This window comes from Lycorma delicatula, chromosome 2 (assembly GCF_047948215.1).
Source record: "Lycorma delicatula isolate Av1 chromosome 2, ASM4794821v1, whole genome shotgun sequence".
NCBI lineage: Eukaryota > Metazoa > Arthropoda > Insecta > Hemiptera > Fulgoridae > Lycorma > Lycorma delicatula.
In genome coordinates this window covers 234,691,322-234,715,366 of record NC_134456.1, presented here as the reverse complement: position 1 = coordinate 234,715,366, position 24,045 = coordinate 234,691,322, and the positions used below count along the sequence as shown (strand labels likewise).

At 28.6% G+C, this 24,045-nt stretch overlaps 1 protein-coding gene across 1 annotated transcript in view; it reads right to left on the bottom strand.

Annotated features, from left to right (window-relative positions):
* Window positions 1-8,573: 8,573 nt before the first annotated feature.
* The window catches only part of nrv3 (sodium/potassium-transporting ATPase subunit nervana 3), a 164,853-nt gene continuing 149,381 nt past the window's right edge, over window positions 8,574-24,045 (bottom strand). The window contains exons 6-7 of the mRNA XM_075357394.1: window positions 20,422-20,590; window positions 8,574-13,271 (exon numbers count right to left, since the gene is read on the bottom strand). Of these exons, the coding sequence (XP_075213509.1) occupies window positions 13,168-13,271; window positions 20,422-20,590 (273 nt within the window). The 3' untranslated portion in view covers window positions 8,574-13,167. The remainder of the gene's footprint in view (window positions 13,272-20,421; window positions 20,591-24,045) is intronic.

The following is a 24,045-nucleotide window of genomic DNA, read 5'->3' as shown; positions in this document are numbered from 1 at the left end:
ATGACCTGGACCATCTCCTTGTCGGCTACCACAACTAAACCCTTGCTGGTCTCTTTTATATCCCTAATATGCAGGCCCTTCTGGCTGTCATGAAGGGCAGCCTGAAAGTCCTTTTTCAAGTTAGAACTTGAAATTTTTTTTAATTTTTAAAAAAATTAGTGTAAATTTAAATAGTCCTTAGTGTAATTTAATAGTCCTTAGTCTTAAGTATTTCTTGAAAAAAAAAAAATTAGGTAAAGATTTTCACCCTCTTAACAGAAATTTACAACTATGACTGTATCTTTATATTTTTTTAAACAATTTTAAAAAGTTCTTTTTTAAATTTATTATCACCACTTAGAAATTATTTTCTGAATAATTAATTTTACCAAACTGCTTTTCCACTTGAGTATGGGAGCCTTCAAACTGAAAAAAAATGTCAAATTTTTAATGCCAAAAATACATTTTGTTAAACAATGAAGTCTCTAAAATAACTTAATACCCTTTCCTTAATGGGGAACTCCCAAATTTGAAAAAGATTGAAAACATTTTTTTTTTAAAATTATTTAAAATCAATTTTAATCATTAAAAAGTCCCCTGTTGCTAAAATCCCAAATTTTCAGTCTAAAACATACTTTTCAAAATTGTGATATATTAATGTTATAGACCATATACTTGTTAATATGACCATATGTTATAGACTCAAATACTTGACATCAACAAAAGTCCTTCTGTACTTTTAGTTATTGTATATATTTGGAAAAGAACAAGAATACAAAACAATAGTTCCATCATTTAATAGTTCCAACAAAAATATAAAAATAACTATGTATCATAAAATTATAAACATTTTTATGTAAAATGCAAAAAAATTCATATTTTGTTATTGTTTTTCAATAAAGAGGAATTATTTTATCGTAAAGATACAAAGATATTAAAATTTTCCTGGCTACTCAGGTCAAGTTAAGCAATTCAGTGCCAGCTTTTTTTTACATGTATAATTAAGTATTAATATTTTTAGTCTATTGTTGCTATGTGAGACGTAAATAAACTTTTCGTGAAACGAGTTTTTGTTGTGCAAAAATGAGTGATAAAAATTATGAGCAACGTTGTGCAGTCAAGTTTTGTGTTAAAACTCTATGAGAATGCTACTATAACATTTTTTAAAATTGAAAAGGGCGTATGGAGATGACGCTCTGTCAAGAGCCCAAGTTTTTAGGTGGTTTAAAACATTTTCAGATGGCTGGAAATCAGTTGCGGATGATCCACGCTCTGGGTAAAGACCATTAACGTCAAAAAGCGACAACAATGTTGAGCGAATCCGATACTTGATAACTGACATTGGCAACTGGCGACTGTCAGAATGATTGCTTAACAATTGAATTTGAACTGTACCACAGTCCATCAAATTTTGACAAACGAATTTGACATGAAAAAAGTTTGTGCAAAATTGGTCCCAAAAAACCTCACTGCTGAACAGAAAAACAATAGGTGAAGTGTACCGCGATCTTGTAGGGCGAATTGAAACTGATTCTGATTTTCTAAAAAAATGTTACTACTGGTGATGAATCTTTGATATTTGAGTACGACCCAGAAATAAAAGGTCAGAGCAAGGAATGGTACACTTCAAACTCACCACATCCCAAAAATGCAAAAATGAGGAAATCAAAAATCAAAACCATGCTAATTTGTTTCTTTGATAGTAATGGCATTGTCCACAAGGAGTCAGACTGTAAATCAATGTTTACCGAGAAATTCTTGAAAGACTGCAGAAAACAGTTGCCCGTGTGAGACAGGCCATTAAAGACAACTGGATGCTGCATCATGAAAATGCACCTTGTCATACTGCACTCTCAATTAGTGAGTTTTTGGCAAAGAAAAACATTCCTGTAGTTCCTCAACCACCTTATTCACGTGACTTGAGTCCCTGCAACTTTTTCCTGTTTCCGACTTAAAAAAAAACATTTCAATAGACACCATTTTGGAACAGTAGAAAACATTAAAAAAATGTAATCGACCATCTGAAGGAAATTCCAGTTTCTGAGTTACAACATTGTTATGAGAGTGGGAAAACTGTTTGAAGCATTGTGTAGCTTCCCAAGGGAACTATTTCAAAGGTGATAGATTCCATGTGTAATTGGATTGTAAATAAAATGCTTTTCTGAACCAATCTCATTACTTTATTTACAGACCTCGTGTTCTTGCAAGTGCAACAAACTGAAATTTTGTAAGACATGCAAAAGTGGCATAGTATGAATGTACACTACTGAGTCTCTTCTGTAGCATATAGTGAAAATAAAAAATCATGTTTTTTGGGGAAAATTGTTTAATAATTTTCTAATTGTGTATGTATAAGATATTTTTAAGCTAATACAGAAAGTTACATATGTGCCAGCATGGTAATTATGAATGTATGTTTTAAACATTCTGCATAAAAAAAAAAATATTTACAAATGAAACTTATTGTAAATTTTCCTTTTTAAGAACTGAATATTTTTAAGAATATTTTTCTTTAAGAATATTAAGAAAACTCATTTGTGACTATTATACATTATGTACTTCATAGATGATTCATATTGTGTTACTTGTATTGATTTCATTAATTACAATTTCAAAGAATTTATTAGCAAATCAAAAACTTAGTAGGTCAATATCTGCTGGTATGTTAGAAAGAAAATACATATATTTTTAAAAATTGTAGCTGTGATGGTGGATTTGAAAGGTGGTTATTAGAAAATGAGAAAGAATGTGTTGTTGCTGGGCAGGCAATGGTTGCTGGTGAGGACAGTGTTTTGTACTTAAAGCTTTGTAATATGACTGTAAAATTTAGTACTATTCTAAGAAGTTCCTAGAACATCTTCAGCAATTACTATAAAAATTATATTTACAGTATCAATTTGCCATTATAAATGTTCTAAACCATCATTTCTCAACCTGGGGATCATGGTGATAGACATGGGGGCTGTGAAATTAGTCTACAACTTTACACATAAACAATAATGAAATCATTTTATGAGAAAAAATCAGTTATTATAAACATAACACATTTAAAGAAGAAAAATTAATGATGGTTGCAATTGTTTTCATCTAAAAGTTTCTCTATATGTGGTTCTATGTTAGAAACACAAAAGCAAATTGTTTTCAAGTGATAAAAGATGATCCTATATTTAGTTTTTAGCACAACCATACACAATAAACCTTTTTCACAGAGGTAAGAAGTTGTGAAAGGGATTAATATTTTCAATGTTTCTGTGACTAAATTTCCATATTCACTATGACTAGCAAGCCAAAATGTATCAAATTCTTAAGATATGAATTGTAGTTGTAACATTTTATCAGCAGACATTTCTATGAACTGATCGTGAATTTCAACCGGTAATTAGTAGCTGCAACAATGTTTTCACTAAATGGATTCAGTACTCATGTCATTGGGAAATCAATTTTATCTTCCAGGAAATATTCCACCAACTGAATTTTTAGCTCACACAAATGCATTTTCATGGTATCCAAACTGTGGTGAATAACAGTGTTTTCATTCAAATTTTTCTCAATATAATCAGAAGCGAGTGGAAAAATATGAAAATTTTTGCTTTGAAAGCAAAGAATCCAGATAGCAAGCTTCTTAATGAAAGCATGAACTTTGTTAGTTCATGACTTGTCTGTCATTAATAAAAACTATGCTTTTATTATTTATTTTATCAATAAAATGTTTTTATCACATCCTTGTATACTCACATTCAAGTCGTTTAAATGCGAAATACATCAGCTAAGTAAACCAACACCAACATAAACTCATTATTCTGTAAAAAGCAATGAGAATGGTATTTGCTTAACCTGGAAAAATATTAATTCATCTCGCTATTCCAATAAAAAGAAGAAATTTTTTTCTTTTTGCCCATATCATCTCTAACATCCTATTCTGTAATGGTCAACTAAAATTATCAATTATACAGATCAATTAATAAAATTAATAATTTTTTCAGATTTACAAAGAATTTGAAATTTTCCAGCACATTTTTTGTAGCAAGAACAGGTCTGTGAAGGAAACAGTGCATCCATTCCTTCCTTTGTATAAGACGATCTTTTAATTTTTTCAGAAATTCACTTTTCTTTCCTGTTATTGCCTTTGCACCATCCTACATACTGCAATACATTTTGTCCAATCTAGTTACAATTTTATTAGCTTCATAAAAAAATCAAAAAGATATGTCTTGTTGCATGACCAGGTATTGAATTACAAAACAACATATTTTCTTTGATTGATCTATCCCTACAGCACAGATATCTCACAAAACATAAGAATTGAGAAATGTTTGTCATATCTGTTGATTCATCAAACATAATACTAAAAAATCTACTTTAACTCACTTGAATTATCTGATCGTGAACAACAGCAACCATGTCAACGATTTGCCTTGATACAGTGTCATTAGAAAGCAGAAATTTTTTCAATTTTCTTGTTTTTTCCACACCTATTAAAACGCTGACCATATTAATTGCTGCAGGCAATATGAGTTTTTCTGTGATTGTATGGCGTTCGGACAACTTAATGCCATGAAATAAGTTGCTTCAGTGTACTTTTATCAGTATGGCTTGTTTTACAAATAGAAGCTTGTTGATTTCTCAAATTATGTAATTTTCTTTTGAAAAATTCCAAAGGTTTAAGGCGATATTACTCAGCAATGGCAGGCACTGGAGCAAAGTTGTTCTAATGGTTTCAGTTATGGTTATCATAGCCTGGTTCAGATGTGTGTCGATGAGATTGATGTGGCAGCTATTAAACCAAACAGGAGCACAATATTCTGTGGTTGGATATATAAGGGTTAGTACACTGATTCTTAGAGTTTCGGTGGTAGCTCCCCAAGACAAATTGGCCAGCTTCTGAATCAGGCTGGCTCTAGTTTTAACTTTAGCCAATAATTTTTCAAGGTGTTGTTTAAAGGTAAGTGTTCTGTCAACCGTGACACTGAGGTATTTCAGGTGTGGGTTATGTTTTGGTGCGACTCTTTCATATTTAACGGCAAGAGTTTGCTGAGCTTCCCTGTTATTAAGATGTAAAGCTGTGACTTCAATTTTATTTGGATTTGGCTGAAGTCCCAATTTTTTCAAATATTTACTGATTATATGAAGGTCTTCTGTCAGTACAACCTTAGTTTGGGCTAAGTTTGAGCTTTGGGTACCAATGACAATGTCGTCTGCATATATGAATTTTTGAGATGTAGTTGGTGGTATATCTGAGATATAAATATTAGGTTTTTAATTCTTTTGACTATGGCTTTTGACCTAGGGGTGTTAGTAGTAGCAACAGGTGTTTTTGTCTGGTTTCCAGCTTGTGCAATAAATTCCATGCTGTCCTGCTGCTATGCTTAAGTTGAGGCTCTCCGTTTCTTTCCATCTAACTGTTTTAGCGTTGTCTAGGGCTTTTAGTAATTGCTCACCCAATGCCTGGTCTCTTGTACATTCGTAAGCATTGTACAGTTCTTGGCACTCTTAATTCCAACAGGGAATCTAGGATTTTATTACTCATCAGGAAATATATTTTTTGGCTTAGCTGACCACCAGAGCAGCAAATCTTTCGTAGTTCTAGATTTTTGATGGGATCCATCTGATTTCATCCTCTAGTTGCTTGTTGAATTTATTTCAGTTCCTAAAATTCCATCTAGGTAAGGGAAGAGAACAGTTGATGGGAATTGTTGTGCCTGAAGTAGTGACTATTGGTCTGTGTTGAGAATTTGGAAAGTTGTGAAGTACTTCTCTAACAGCGTGGCATAGTTGTGTGCCCATGGTTATAAAATTTAGGTCAGGATTGTAGCCCATCCTCCATTTTGCAGAGTAAAATGTGGGTTTCTGTTTAGAGTAATTTAAGGTTGCTTCTCTCTACCCAGTCTACTAGGTTTACGCCTTGTGTATTATTGTCATTATATCCCCAAAATTGGTGGTGTGGGTTAAAATATTCTGTATATATATATATATATATGTAGAAGGATGATTAAAAATGGGGATTACTCTGTTAGGCCACTGTGCATTTGGAGGTTTATAAATATTGACAATTGTTATTTCTTCGACCTTTTCAGCTAGTACAAAAAGATCTTGCGAGGAAGATGAGTGATCAAAACATTATCAATACCTATTCTAACATATGTAGCAATTCCATACTTGGATAATTTATTGCTGCAGCGAGATTATACCCTGGTGTATAGCCTTGTGATTAAATTTGACAATTGTAAGCTGTGTGTGTTTCCTGGATTGTGATAACGTCAAATTTTAATTTAATTGCTAACTTACTAATGTATTCACTTTTACTGTGGCTGATGTCTTTTATGTTAATTTGGCATACTCGTATTCTGGAGCCATTTGTCAGAAAGTCCTGTGGACCGTTACAAAGTTTGGTTTGTCTTGTTTTTATTGCAGTGTTTTCGCCAGGAGATCAAAAGAATGAAAAGACAGTCTGGTGATTCTTTAACTAGGGAGCATGTGTAAAATTCTGTTAGACGCAGACAGCTTTAACCCCCCACACACTGGTAAAAACATTGGAGAATATTATGAATGACTTCTTTGAGTTTGAGTGTTTTGGGAAATTATCACCATCATGGCAAAAGTTACTGACATGGGAGAAGAAAGCTTTTACAATGGGAAGTGTTCTTGATGCACCACGCAGTGGGAGTCCAAGCACTTGAGCTTGAGACATATGCTGCTGTGGAGGCATCGATTCAATGACCACCGATGAAATCAACGCACAAATGTTTTGCAGAACAACATGTTCTCAGACGAGTGTGCAATTTATCGAATCTGTTGTAGCCAAAATTTTTTTTTCTGGGTGAAAGACAATACTCATTTTTTGAGGAAATAGAATACAATCTGCCTCGTGTTATGATTTGGGTTGGAATGACAGCTGATAATCTCCCTGGTCCTTATTTTTTCTACAGCTCAGTTAATCAACACATTTATCTGAGAATGATCTGGTTGTTTCCAGAATTAACAGCAAAAGGGATCGCTGACTTCATGATGTTTCAGCAAGACAGTGCTCCAGCACATTTTGCTTTGAATGTCCACACAGTCAGCATTTGAAGTAATCACTCCTGATATGCTGCTACGGATGAAATGGGTATGAAGGTGCATGCAGTAATGCTTTGAACATTGTGGAACCCACACAGATGTTTTAGATCAATAGATAGGTAAGCTGCACCAGTCCTAATAATTTCATAACTAGTGGAAAGGGACTTCCTGCCCACTCCATACACAAGAACCTTTTCTTTTTCCTATTTAGCCTCCTGTAATTACCTTTCAGATAATACTTCAGAGGATGAATGAGGATGATATGTATGAGTAGTCTTGTACAGTCTCAGTTCAACCATTCCTGAGATGTGTGGTTAATTGAAACCCAATCACCAAAGAACACTGGTATCCATGATCTAGTATTCAAATACGTGTAAAAATAACTGACTCTGGGAAGACATGTTCACCACTAGACCAACCTGGTGCGTTATACACAAGAACCTGTAAATTACTCATGTTTTTACACTTCATACATACATGTTCATAACTGTTCCTATCAATTCAGCTAAATAAATTTAACTAGGTCTCATTGGGTTGTGGTTAGGGATCATGAAAATATTCATTATATTTATTTTTTATTTTTTGGGGTCATGGGGTAAAAAGGTTGAGAATCACTGCTCTAAACTAATAAAACTGGAATTTACTTTTTATTACAAAGATTTAAATATTATAATTATTATTTAGAAAACATTAAATTTGATGATTTGGGTCTAATTTTTTTTTAACAGCAAAATGCACATGCCATTTATAAATGTCTTGGCTGGTTTCTGGTGGTTAAAAATAGTAGTTACATGCAATGTTAAATGTTATTAAAATAAAACAGAAGATGATTCATCCATGCTATATTAAAAAGGATGGCAGGAACTATGCAAAAAAGTAAAATTATTTCTGATAGATAAATTTCTCCTAAAAGAGAAAAAAATATCTACAATTTGCACTTGTGCCCTAAAAGATCTAAAGTAAAATAAGATGTTGGAATTGATACATAAAATGAATAAGTGCTATTCAGACAAAGAACTAAAATAAGCTTCCACTTTAGTGAGCAAAATCTATGTATGTACCTTCACCTTTCAAGAGAAGCATTTCTTTAAAGGTGAAAAGAAAAATCTTAAAGTACCAAACTTAAGTTTATTTCATGGAAACAAGTAACTAATATGTTACAAAAAAATAGAATAAGAGATATAAGGTGTATCAGGTGATTACCCATTTAATTTCATTAAAAGCAATGTAAAATGGAATAAAATTTAAGATTTTAAGAAAAATAAAACACGAAAGAAGAGAAATAGAATATAAAGAAGAGTCTGTGATTTATTGAGTCTATTGCTATTAATTTATATGTAGATGGAATAAATAAGGAAGTAAACAGAAAAATTTAAGGTTGGTCAAGGAGCAGTAATAACAGTAATCATAACAGCTCAATCTCAGATGTCTTTCTTTCTTAATCAGACTTATAGATGTAAAGATTACTTAAAAGAAGTTGTTGGAATTTTACTTAGATGTAATTTTCAGATCTTGTGTTGTTAAATAAAGGTAATAAATTGAAAGAATAAACAATTATACAATTTTATTTTAAACATAATATTACAAACAATACTTGTGAAAACAACAATGAAATACAATTGTGGCAGCACTAAACAGCTATAATTATGTATGTTACACCTTGTAGTATGTCAGACTTCTTTTGAACATACCAAAGCAATGTGGAATTTACAGTTAGCCCTTCTAGTTAATCAATAAATAGTTTTAATCAGAGATTTCAGTTTTAAGATTGAAACTGAAGGACTTTTTTTTCGTACAAGTTCAATTTAAAATACCTTAATATATAACTATGAGTCCAATTTTGTTTCAATATATTATATAAAAAATATAGTTTTATAACTTATATATGTTTCTTTTATTATTTTTTTCCAATGATTGTTTAATTAAAATAAAATGTTTCATATGAGTATAGGAATAAACAATTAACATTCTCTTTTTTAAATAAGAAATAAGTCTGCGTTAAGAATATTTTTTTAATAATTATTATTAATGAGAAAACAGGAAAAAATAGAAAATTAATATTCATATTAAAATTTTTGGAAGATTATATTTATGTAATACTTACCAAGCGTATAAGATATCTACATAAATAATTAAGTATATATTGTATTTCATCCTTACAACATGATATTAAGCTGTCTATAATACATTTTGATATTTCTGTAATATTAAACAGTATAATACCTTAAATTATCCACAAAGATTTTAACCATTTTAACCACAACGTTATTTCAATTATTAATTTCTAGAGCGATTTATGTCTACATAAACACAAAAATTTTAAAAAATTCTTAATTTATTAAAAGTAAAGATAAATAAATGAAAAACATACATCAAACTTACATGCAACGAAATATATAGATAATGTAATTATAAAAAAAATTATATTAATAAAAAGAATTAATGTTATTTGTAAAAATAATAATTACAATAACATACATTAATTGTAAAATTTATTTAACATAAAACTTACACTAACATTACTATATTGAGATTAAAACAACTTGCTCTATATTTTATTATCACGAATTTAAATTTTATCTTATAATATTTTTTTATATATAATATATATAATTTATTATATCAACACTGAACTGTATTATAATAATAGTAATCATAATAATATAACAAAATAATTTTAAAATATATATTATATATATATATATATCTATGAATTTTTATTGTAATTTATTAATTTAATAATTTTTATATAATTGTTTAACAATAATACAGCAAGTGAAAAATATTAATAATTTAATAAATAATAAATAAAATTCTGTTCATACCTTTCAAAAAGATATAACGCTAAATATGTTTAATATGAGATAGAATTTTTTAGTGAAAAATAACCAGATAAATCCAATGGTAGTTAATTTATAAAACAAATAAATGCACTTCATAATTTATTTATGCATTTAACATAAAACAAATGCGACATGCATTTCATTGAAGTTGTTCACTATGTTATGATGTATTATAATTTAAAAGTAATTTTAATTACATATTATTTAAATTACATATTTTAATTATACACATAGATATAAAATTCAATTATTAAATTTATATTTTTAGAAACTTTTTATTGTAATTTAATTATTTCACCAATAACACATTTTTTTTGCGATATGAATTTAATATGACTGAAAAAATGGAGGATTGACAAAATAGAAAATGAGAATGTAATTCTAAGTCTTAAGACCATGAAAATGATGTGATATTGGTCATTTATATATAAAATTGAATCCATTATGAATACATTTTTAAAAAGTCTGTTAATTATTTTTGCTTTTAAAGTTTTTTCAAATTAAGAACTACGTTAGAAATATAATGTGGAGTTTTTCTGGCCCCCAAAATCTCTGTTAAAAGTTATAAAATTTGGATGGTTATAAATACAGCAGCAGTGTGGTAAAAATATCATTAAAAATTTGTGATTTTCATTTTTTATAATTTTTTAAATTACTCTTCCTTTATTAAATATAAATTTAAATAGAAACCTTTCATTTGATTTAATTATTATGTACCCTGAAAGCTATAAACTGCATTGATTTAGTGCACTATAATTAATAATGCATTAAAGAATAAGCAAGATTAGTATTGTATTGTCTTAATGTCTCTACAATATTAAGCGAAGGAACTATTGACAAAATTTTGCAACTTTTTTTTAATATTCAATAGCTTGTACTGTTTCAGTAGCTTTCCTGAATATATACCATGTAATTTATTTCATAGATAAATAAAAATTAACCAAAACTATCACTGTTCAAAGGTCACTACTATCTGAATCTGCTATTACCACTTGCATGCTACATCTTCCCATTTAAGTTATTTATTCAATTATGAAATTCATCTCTAATATAAAATTTTTCAAGTAACTACAGTATAGTCAATGTTCTCAGTTGTAAGACACTTATTTAGAGTTGTATACTAAGTATACAATAATTTTTGTTGACAAAAAAAGTAAATTTGTTTTATTTTAAAAAGCAATAGACTTTAATTTACTTATATGTTTTCATATTTATTAATATCCTGAAATATTTATGTATTATTATTGTGATTATTCTTATTTAAAGGGTTTTTGTTTAATTAGTAAATTTTAAATTTAAGATTAAAAAAAAACACCACTTTATTCTATTATTAACTAACAGAAAATTATTTTTCATTTATTTTTTTATTAAAATTATAAACTTTTGAACTGGATTTATCTACAACTTATTCTAAAAAAAATTAGTCATTTCATACGTTGTGCATGGATAAGTAAATTCAATTTATGACTTATATCGTATGATTTGTTTGATAATGTAATAATAATAATGTAAAAAGAAAAGGAAATGTGAATTGGTTATGAAATTTTAATATAATGAACTCACAACAATTATTTTTGATAATTTTTTTAAAATTTAATAGTATAGAATCTATAAAAACAAAAAATTAAGTATCTTGCTGCTTAAATAAATTTAAAAAAAAAAAAAACAAATCACAGGTAACAGTTAAAAAGAGCACTAATACAACACTGTTTTACAGCGCTGATATAAACGTTAACAAATATATTATATATAATAATAATAATAATATCTATATTGGTACGAAAACCTAATAGACTGATGACACTATAGTTTATTACCGTCAATAATTTTTACTTCCAGATCATGTCTTGACAAGTCAAAGCAATATTACTTAATAATTATTTTACATTCGTAGCCTTTATCATCTACTCAGCTATATTATAATTAATTTATGACTAGATCTAAATAAATAATTCTTAAATTAGCTGAAATTGATAGCTGAGTATTCAATAATTACTGCTATTAACATTCATTACACTACAACTCTGAAAAAAAGAACTTAAAGAGTTAAATTATTATTTTAAATATTAAATTACATTACACAGATAAAAAATAATTTTATACATGTATCTGAATGAAAACAGGGTAGCAGTTAAATCATCTATCATATTTAATCGTGTAGTATTCTACGTGTTATAATTTAAATTAATGTGAAACACATTGCAAAGCTATGTACAATGTATATTAAATCTTTCTTTACATTACCTTACTGATTTTTTTTTAAACACAAGCCATATACAATATGATTTTTTAAATTTAATTCCAACAACAGCCTTTGATGGAATGTACAGTTTTTACAAAAAAAAAAAATTGTTAATTATATATATATATTTTAAGTATTATATTCAATGGCAGTCAATAAAAGCGCATTACTAGATGTGTGCCAACATTAATATAGAAATAATTTAGCTCTTATTTCTTTCTCATCAACCTTACCAAGATTATTTATTAGTTTAAAAAAATAATACAGTAAGTTTTACTGTACTAATAAATGCAAGTTCATGATAGCCTACTAAGAATTCTGTAATTATTGTTATACTTACAAAATAATACTCTGTATTCTATAAATACATTATTAAAAGCAAATATCATCGTTTATGTGCACTTTAATATTTCATAAAATAATTATAACAATGATCCTTTGCTATTAAGTACAAATAATATTTTAAAGAAAAGTGTAAAATTACTTGAAAGAAAATTAAAACTTTATTTTTTTTTTTTTAATGTGAGAAGTTTGAAAAACTTGTGTTCATCAGTTTGAAAATACTACTTAAATCATATAAAATGGAATTTAATGAACTTCTCATTTTGATGTTATACATTTTTAACAGATATAATTAAATACTATTAAACTGAACTATCTTTCACTTAGTTAAAAGTATTTAATTTTTCATGGTTTTAGTTAATAAAGTTGTTTTTTTTAATTTTAATTCAATATGTTTTCTATTTATAATAATAAAACAAAAAACAGTTTCTTTAAAATAGATTGAAAAGTAAATAAATTGAAATTGGTACGTAATTTGGTTCAACCCATTACTTTCGGTTTATGTCTGTTACAGCAAATAAAATAAAAAAAAAGTGTAAAGTATTTTTATTTTTTCCAGAATAATTTCCTATCTTCAAATAAATGGTGTTCTCTGAAATTTTTTGAGATGAATTTTGAGCTTTGAAAAGCTGATATTAACCCGAAAGGAAGTGTTACATAAGTACAATATCTAGTGTTTTGACACAGCAACAGACTACAAGCAGTTTAGTCGACCATAAGCTCAAAATGAACTGAGCCTCGTCGCTCTGTACGATCATGAACTATGTTATGTGCCCATGCTTTGCACTCAATGTTGATCAGTACACCAGCTGAAAAGAAAAGAAAACAGGTTAAAAATTTTAATCGATTCAAATGAAATAAGTTTAGCTTCCATTAACACAATCTCATAGATCTGTTTGTCTTTTTGAATGATATTATTAACCGAAATAAGATGCCTTTTATCTTTTATCTGGTGGATTCTCTTTGCACATTTATAAATTTTTTAGTTCAAATTCTTGCATACCATTTGAATGTTGTGAAATTTTTTTTAATGAGTGTAAGATTAGTGACATGATCTGTGCAATATATTATTTATGCATGGATCAGAATAAAGTATCTATTTAGTAACTGGATATCAAATAAAACAGGGAGAAATCTGCTCATACAAAAAAACTTTGAAAAGTATATGATGAGATGAGAATTAATAAGAGTAATATTGCAGAATAAGTATAAAAGTAGACTACAGATGCAGTAGGAAAATCAAATTAGAAAATTCTTTGAGGATAATAATAATATTAATAATGGTATCAATTGTTGGATTAGAGGATGGTCAGAGAGTGGATCTAATACTTTCAATATGTTTTTAAATAACAGTTGTGTAGTCTTAATAATAAAAGTTGGTGAAGGAGATAAAAAAAAGAGTAAATGAAGAGAAAAAATGAATAAAAAAGAATGGCATGATAAATAGGAAAATAAGAAATTAAACAAATGAAAACGCTATCAGTTAAACATAATTATATGAATTGAAAAAATCTACAAACTGATGATGCTGTTTTCCACAAAACAATAATTAATGTGAAAATATATGACTAACCAGCTGGTATATTACTTAATTGTGTAAACATACAGTCTGATTTTTATCTTGTTTTATTACTGGGAAACTGGATAATCAAATTTTATTTTTCAATGGGGAACTTCAGTAAATAAAAGAACTGTAAAGAATTAAAAAAACTTTTGAATCAAAAGTATGCTTATGCATTTCTGAGCAAAAGTAAAAAAGAATCCTCAGGAAAGATGTCTAACTGCATCGGTTACAACAACATACTGGTTGTATAACTATAATGCCTTAGACACTTAAGGAATAGAATTCTGGAAATTTAAGTATGTGAAAAATACTAATAGCCAAAACCATGTCCAATAAATCTATTCCATAGATCATTGAAGTTAAAAATACTGGGTGCATTGCATGTACAGTTGGAATTTTTTAACAGTTAAAAACTGTAACAACCAATGTTACTTAAAGAAAAGTACCCCTCCGTTGGGAGGCTACCCTTCCCATCCCTACTCTAGGTTGCTGGCTACGCCTTTCGTGTAGCCAACAAACCCCGCGTCCCCTTTTCATACCTTAGGGGGGTCCCAAATGCGTCATCGGAGCACCCCGACTAACCCTCATTCTTCCATATGAAGGAGCCAGAGTGTCCTCAGCATCCATGTCAAGTTTAATCTGCAAATTCTGTATATTTCGTCTATGTTGAAAGTGCTTCAATTACTAGAAACTGCCAATTCTATCGACGCCAAATCTTCTCTAGCTGCTGATTATATTTTCATCGATGCTGAATCTCCAAACTGGTTGCTACATATTTGAGACGCCACGTCCTGCTCAACCTCTAAACCACGTCTAACCCCTGCATTCCTGATACACCACTGCAGACAACGCCCAGGATTACTGTATGTATTCATTTACCTTCATTCACGAGTTCGTCTCTTGCTAATATTTGTGTGCTACAGGTAAGTTCAATTTTCATTATTTATTACGTTAAACAGTTATTTTATCATTAAAATTTGTGGAACATTTAGTTAATTGTTCATTATCTCTTCTCTTAAATTAATCTAAAGAAAATTACTCCTGATGTGAAGTTATGTTTTAGGACTTCTTTGTAATTTTATATTTTCAAGAAACCTTACTACTAAAATGAACACTATTTATATGTTTACTTATTTCAATTTGATTATTGTAATTAATTCCTTTTGTACTAGAATATTATTGTGTCCTTTTCTCTATACTAAACTAGAATTACATGTTTTAATTATTTAATGATAAGTTTGTTGTTCATAAATCAGGAAAGGCCAGTGCCAATAATTAAGATTTACTGTAGTTTATTTGTCTAAGCTAATGACATCTGTTCATTGCTAATTTTTCAGTATTACAGCACATGTCAGTAATGCAATAGTTTTCCAGTCTCGCTATGTTTATTGATGTTATGTTTTTCTAAGTATATAATTGTAAATATGATGATTTATGTTCTCTTGTTTTCAGGCTTTGTTAAATTGTATATTTTCAAAACGTGTATTTAAAAAATGTTTATTCATGTATTTTCTCATTTAATATCATTATTCATATGTTGATTCAGCTGATAATTATTAAGTATCATTAAGTTTTGTTAATTTCATGATTTATTTTTATTTTTTAAGGTTATGATTTAACTTTAATTTAACTTTAAAGTTCATTTGTTTTCTTTCCAATTAAAGTCCAATTTCTTTTGGCAAATACGAGCTGTGTTTTCTTTTATTTTTGTTAACTTTACCCAACAACTATCATTCTTGTAATAATGTCTGTTTATTACAAATACAGAATAAATTTGTGTGTGTGTGTGTGTGTGTGTGTGTGTGTGCCCATGCATAATTAGGTGAAAGGAAGAAAAAGGTTAAGAGAAAGTTCTTTTATTTTCTTCTGGTTCATATAATTCTGAGGTTTTAGAGTATTTTATATATTAATTAATATTACTGAACTGTTTTTTTAAATTTATTCATGCAAAAACAATTAAAAATCTGTGTTGATTGTCTTTCTATGAAATTATGAACAATAATTTTTATGAGTAAAATATCTAAATCAATATCATCAACTAAATAATGAAATTAAATGAATCACTTGTTTACTATGCATACAAGCTTTACAAGTATAAATTGTGTGTCTTCTCAATGAAAGTTCATATGATTATCCATTTTACAATCTTATACTTTAACAAAATTTTTTTTTGAAGAATGTATCAGAAACTGAAGGCTACAGAAAGATAAAATGCCAACAACCAAGTAGTGTTAAATGAAGCAATTTTCCATAGATAATTAAAGTTAGGATTACTGGGTGCAATTATCTAAGTTGTTTGTATATAAGGTTAATAATAATGACTTATTTTTTTAAAATAAGTTAATTATGAAAACGTCTTGAATTCCTGGAAAATGAATCAAAAAAAATTATTTAGAACTATAATGCAGTTCCTTCCTTACTGGTATTACAAAGAAAATCTGCATGCAAGAAAGGAACCGTATTATAATTTTTTAAGTACCTTCTACAAGCATATTTCCAGTAATTAAAAATGATGTGGACACCACATAACTTCCTTGTATGCCTATTAAATTACATATACACATTTTTTTAAAATGAAAAGTACATAAAATTTTATTTCATTAATAACTTCTGATATTTTTTGTAAGTTTTTATTATTATTATTGAATTATTATTCATCGTAAAAATGCTTTTACAATGAGAGGTTAATAATTATTAATAAATCAATATATTTAAATTTAAAAAAAAAGGAAATGAAGTTGGATTAGAACCAATGTCCCTTCCCTTTGTAAGATCTAAATATTTCATAAATTAAAATTTTATTTGGATATAACTCTTTTATTTGGATATAATAATTTTTATTTGGAACCAATGAAAATAAGTACCACTTATGATACAACAAAAAAAGCTCTTAATGAAGGCTAATTACTGCAGTTAAAAAAAAGTCAAAAATCCAAATGTTTTGGATTTTGTGCTTTTTTGGACACTTTTGGATCAGTCGATTGCAATCAAAAGGGGAGGTGCGCAACTAGATGTTACAACAGTCTTAAATCCAAAATTTCAACATCCTACGGCTAATTGTTTTTGAATTATGCGAGAAACATATGTACATACAGATGTCACACCAAAACTAGTCAAACTGTATTCAGGAATGGTTAAAATGGATATTTCCATTGAAATCTGAAAACCGAAATTATTTGCGATCACAGTACATCCTTTACTTCGTACAAGGAAGTAAAAAGTGAGAAATCATAATTAACTTATTAATTTAGAAGTGTTAAACCTCATTTTATCATAGTAACTTAACAAATAAATATTTTTTTTAAATTTTACATAAAATCTATTTAAAATTGGTGAGAGGTTCTTTATAGAGAGAAAATACAAATTTATCAGTATATGGAACTTCAGTTAAAAAACTAACTTATTTTGCAAATACATGTAACATTGTTCCAGTAAATCCTTTGAATGATGCTGAACCAACATAATAGCTCTTAACAAATTTTTAGGAATCATTTTTTCATGTGCATTCATAAAGATTAGTTGTTTTTTTCAGTACATGATTTTCAAATAGTTTTCAAAGCTATAGAAAGTAATAAAGGTTTTCCACTGTTGATAATCAATGCTGCGCAGTAATATTCTGGAGAAGAAATTTGTACAATATTCCTTTCTTAAGTATAAGGCTGTCTTACAAACAGATAAGTGTCAAAAGATAACAATCCATAGTCCTATGCAATTATACCTTATGTAGATTTTATAGTAAACCAGCATTCCCATTGCATTGCAGCTTTGCCTGCTATATGGTTACTTGGATTTCCCATTGTGTCAAATTTTATTTTATTTTATGTTTTTTAGTCAAGTAACTGGGGGCAGGTGCAGCCACATCACACTTACAGTAACAGTGGCAATGGCAGTTGAGCCACTCCATACTTGACCCTATCACATTCCTTAAAAATCAAAATTAAAAAAACCTGAAAATTGTTTTTAAATATTTATTTGAAGAGTATTTCCAAAACCAAAACTACTTAATATGTCATTTAGTATAGTCGGAAGTACGGAAAATTTGCAATTATTGTTCAAATATTTTTTACCTTTTTTCACTACTTTCAAGGTCGATTTAAAAAAGTCTAGAAATACTTTTTAGATATCTACATGAAAATTACACACACCAAAAATCAAGCTATGTTCATTTGTTACCGAGAATTAAAAAACTAGTAATTTTCATTGGTACACCATTTAATCTTTTAAACTCGGAATTTAAAAAAATCTTAGTGTTCTTTTATATCTTAAGAAGTATGTGTATTTATATGTAACAATTTGTCTTCAATTGTTTTTGCTGGGCATTGATTATGCATCACTTAACAACATTTTGTTATAATATATTATATATATATATATATATATATACAGGATCCGGCATATAAACCTGATGATTTTTGAGGGATAATAATTAAATGGTGTTTCGTACTATTAAAACATTTAATATATCAAATTAAAGATCAATTTTTACAATTTATAGTGAATTACTTAGATAGATTTTTTTTTAATTTGAATATTATGTCGTCCAAATGTTTTCCATTACTCCTCACACACTCGCTTAACCGCATTCTAAAATTTGACATTGCTCGCTCAATCATCACTTGTGGAACTGCTTCAATTTTTGGTTGAATGGCCTCCTTGAGTTCTGCAATTGACTGTGGTCGACTACTGAAGACTTTATGTTTGAGATACCCCCACAGAAAAAAATCACAAACAACCAGATCAGGTAAACGCGCAGGCAAACGAATGTCGCCAAATCGGGAAATCAAACGTCCAGGAAAGGTTTCTCGCAGAACATCCATTGCGATTCTCGCCGTATGGGGGATGGCACCATCCTGTGGAAACCAAATTTCATGTCCTTGAAAGTCATTCGGTTTCGGTCGCAGAAATTCATTCGACATGTTTACGTATCGATGAGATGTTACTGTTACTCTGGGATTTAACTCCTCAAAAAAATATGGGCAATTATGCCGAACTTTGAAACCGCACACCACACTGTAACATATTGACTGTGAAGTGGTTTTTCAAGAATTTTCCGTGGATTATGCGAAGCCCAATAACGGTAATTTTGTTTATTCACAGATCCTGACAGATGAAAATCCGCCTCGTCACTTAAAAGAATAATGGCATCCTGGTGAACATTTTCGAGGATGACCTCGCAAGCTACTTTGCGAGACGCCCAATCACTTGCATCAAGTTGCTGCACTAACATCATCTTATACGGATGGAATTCGTCGTACACTTCGATCAGAAATGGCTAGCGCTGCTGAACGTCGTGGAGACCGCGTAACAGCTAAACTTACAGCGTTAATGTTTTTAGGCGTTCTCTCACAGTCCGTTTTCGTCCTGTCGGTTACATTTTTAAAGCAGACGATGTGTTCCTAAAATTCTCCACCCACAACAATATCGTATTCCTACTAGGAACAGACGCGTGTCGATTTAAATTGAAATGTCTGCGAAATAAACGCTGTGTTACAATAACCGAGTCATTATTTTTAAAATAGGCTTCAATCACAAACGCTCGTTGTTCACCAGACACCCAACATACTGGCTACTGAAATAGCATGAATAGACCTGTCGATGTACAACACTCCTGTCTTCTCATTGACAGTGCCAACAGAACAATTACTACAAAATCGTCAGATTTATATGCCGGACCCTGTATATATATATATATATATATATATAAAACAACATATACTTTAAATTTATTTATTCACTATAGAAATTAAAAGTTTACCGTTATAGTTATAACATACTTTTCTGTGTGATGATGGAATTTGTAGCAGTTTTAGCATGTTGGAAAAGTCACTGTTGATAAAGACAAACTATTCAAAAATATTAAAAAAATATCATATATATAAAACAAACTTTTATTTAAATGACCGTTATTTTATTTAAAAAAAAAACAAAAAAAAACTGACATTTCTGTTTCAACACAGTACTTCTAAAACTACAAATAAGGTTTAAACACACTTGGTCAACCAATATAATTGCCAGCACAAACTGCATCCTACTACACTCATTCACCTGATCTGATGCATTCATGACCTTAAATTTTTTTTATTATATAAAATTATATTAGTGCACTGCAATGAATCAGATTCTAAAAAATTATTCACCCAAGTAAAATCATGTAAATAATAAAATGTTAAAAAAAAGTAGGGTGAAATAAATCTAAAAAGAAAATATTACTGAAATAAAAGAAAAGATATAAAGGAAATTAAAAAAGTAAATAAATAAAATGAAGAAAATTAATAACTCAAGCTGGTAATTTGCAGTGTTGAATTTTACACAATAAATAATTTTATATACGTAAACTTTTTAATGATACAAAATACTATTTATTAATAGCACAGATCTAATAAAACTATACTTACATGTTGGTTTCTCAAACCATATAGCGATGATCGGACTGAGGTAGCCTTCAATGTTAGTGTAAGGGAAGTAATATGCTGGAAAACCTCGTCGAGGAATGTATTGAATTGAACCAATGTTTTCAACATCAGCAGGATTTTCACCTTCACAACTTACCCAGACTGTATTCAGCTACAAGAAATAAATTAAGAACTTAATATAGAAAAATAAAAAATGATTTTTAAAAATATTAACCGAGTTTTACAGTGTTTAATTAACAAATATTCAATAAAACATCTGATTAAGTTAGTCTTTCCTTATAAAACAATATATTAAAGAAAAATGATGATCAAATAAATTTTGTTATTCTTTTTCCTTGTTGTTGGTGTTAACATCCCTCTTTTATAAAAAGTACAGAACTTATCTGTGGTTTATTAAAAATTTCATTAATCCAATGACTGTTATAGAATGACAAGAAAGGCTCTACACTATTATTCTGAATGATATTATTGAATGACCAATATGCAATGTGAAAACTATTACATATTTTAGCTTACAACTTCTCTAGACAAAAGTCTAACTTATTTATGTTCAGAATTGTTAACTATGTAAGTTTGTGTTCATATTTTTTTGATAAAATATAGTGCAGAATTTTTAGTTAAAATTTTTTTTGTAGTTGTATCTTTAAATCTTTGTACATCATGGCCTTTTAAAGACAAATATTTTTATTTTAGATTATTTTTTTGTTTATCATAAAATCAAATATCTACATAAAAGACTTATTAAAAGGAAAACACATTTCTGACTGTTAACTACAATGTATGGTGATTTTGCTAACTGAATTATGTGTGGAATAAAGAGCTTATCTAAGTACATCTATATGGAAAACATAAAATACATTTTTGAGGTTACAGATAATTCATTAGATAGATTAAGTATTATACACCTCTCTTGTCAGGACATTCACCGTGAAATAATTTAAAAAAAAAGAAGATTTATGAATATACCGGCAAGAAAGTTGATAAGTGGTGGGGTTGAGTTTGTGTAATGAATCGTTTTTATTTAATTAAAAAAATATCCTTTAATAAAATATTTATTTCTTAAATGTTAATTTTAATTATTATTAAAAATATTAATAAATTGAAACAGATAGTAATAAATAATTAGAATAATGATAAGTTTGTACAGAGAATGGAAAATAAAATTGTTTTACACTGATGTAATCAGAGATTATTCTACTCTTGAAATAGCTGCATGAAAAATTGTGTAAAAAATAACATTTAATGAAAGAAACAATAAATAAAAATATAAAATTATTTTGAAGAGCTTGAGAAAATATGTAACATTTTTAAATTATTAAAAATAATTAATGGCTTGCTTTTAAATTACATGGAAATTATTTTTCAAATAGAAATTATAGAACTAATTAGCACAGCATCTCCATCAGAGTATTTGTTGGCAGAATTGTTGTTTATAATCCTTGTCTTAAAAAAGTTGGGAAGTAAACCAACTCCTAATTCTACCTAACATAGCATGTAATCAAATAATATATTTGGTGTAGGCATGTTTGTGTAATATGATATTTTTGTCAAATATATTAAATTTTTAAATTTCATACTATTCATATCTGTTGAAATCATAAAAAATAAGATTTCACGTTTCTGAAATGTATAAATCTTGATTTTTACAGTCTCAACATACATATCAAAATCATAAATTATTTTCCCTGAGGTAGGTTCCTTTCATCATATCTGTCTCAGGAAATTTTGAGATCCTCATGCACTTCCACAACAGGCTTGAACAGCATGACATTTAAACACACAAAATTTGACAAAAACAATATATTAAATGAACAAGCACAACATACAACATTATTCAGTTAAGAGTTTTTTAAAATTTTAAGACAGATATTGTTTTAATTACAGTGCACTACTGGTAAATGCATTGCAGAAAATTTTATAAATTAGCTACAAGGTGCTCTTATGAAAACAATTTTTATGTATTTGAAAGCAAGCCATTTATAATTTTTAATAATTTCAAATAAAAATACATACCTAGATATTTTCAACTGGATTCCACAAATAAGGCCTTCTACTGAATTCAAACATACATATAGCAACTTTTTAAATGACATGAATTCTAATCATACTTGTAGTACTTATGTATACATTAAATAAAATTAATAAATAATTATCATACCAAATTACTTGAAGTATAATGAAATTTCTATTCTACACCACGAAATAACTAATACACCATACAAATCAATCCAATCTTCTACATAAGAAATGTATGTTTTTAGAATACTAATTTTGCTAAGAGGGATCACTATTGGTTAGATTTATTATATATATATATATATATATATATATGTGCAGATCTCCATGGTGGAGTGGTAGTATCTTGGCCTTTCATCCAGAGGTCTTGGGTTCGAATCCCGGTCAGGCATGGCATTTTTCATACGCTACAAATTTCTATTTTGATATTCCTACATACAAGCTTCTTTGTAAGCTTGTTTGAATTAATTCAATTAAAAAAAAAGAAAAAATCTTGTATACAATACAAGAAAGTACAATATATACAGATTGTTCCACCAGGAAAGGACACTATTTTGGGAGGTGATTCTAGAGGTAAAGCCTTTTCTTTCTTTTTCCTGTTTAGCCTCCGGTAACTACCGTTTAGATAATTCTTCAGAGGATGAATGAGAATGATAAGTATGAGTGTAAATGAAGTATAGTCTTGTACATTCTCAGTTCGACCATTCCTAAGATGTGTAGTTAATTGAAACCCAACCACCAAAGAACACCGGTATACACGATCTAGTATTCAAATCCATGTAAAAATAACTGGCTTTACTAGTACTTGAACGCTGTAACTCTCGATTTCAAATCAGCTGATTTGGGAAGACGTGTTAACCACTAGACCAACCCGGTGGGTTAGAGCTAAAGCCTAAAAAATGTTTTTTTAACTTTTTAAAAAAAAAGAAGCTTTTTGATTTGAATATCTTTGTGCTTACATGACTTTTCTCAAAAAAAAAATATTAGAGGTACAGTTCTGGCAACCATTTATATTTTTTAATAATTTTCATATCAAATAACATAAAATACAATATTTGTTTACTATAATTACTGTCCAAAAAGTTCTAGAGCTTTATTAAATTATGTATGGGCAAAAATGAGAGTGAAATCTGGGGAAGTTGTAACTTGAAAAAAGTTACAAATAAACTAAAAGTTAGTTTAGTTTAATTTTTTCAGACCTAGTTTAAATGCCTTTTTCTTATTGTTACCTCTAGAATCACTTCCCGAAGTACTGTCTTTTCTGACAGAATACAATGTATGTACACATCTATGTAGAGAAAATGTTCATCTTTTCGAGACAGCTTGATTTTCTCTTGGCTGTAGTTGATATATTTATTGAATTATTTATTTTCCCATTTCCACTTCATGATGGAATGTTCACTAGTTACTACACAGTAGATCCTATATCTAAATGGCTTTATTTTACATGATTTTGGTTTTACATGGTTAAGGAAACCTCTTTTTTATAACTAATATATGTAATAACATTTCTAATTACTTTAGTATCAGTGCACATAAATACAATTGTTTATTTGCAATTGAAAGGATTTACTGTAAATGATGTCTTTT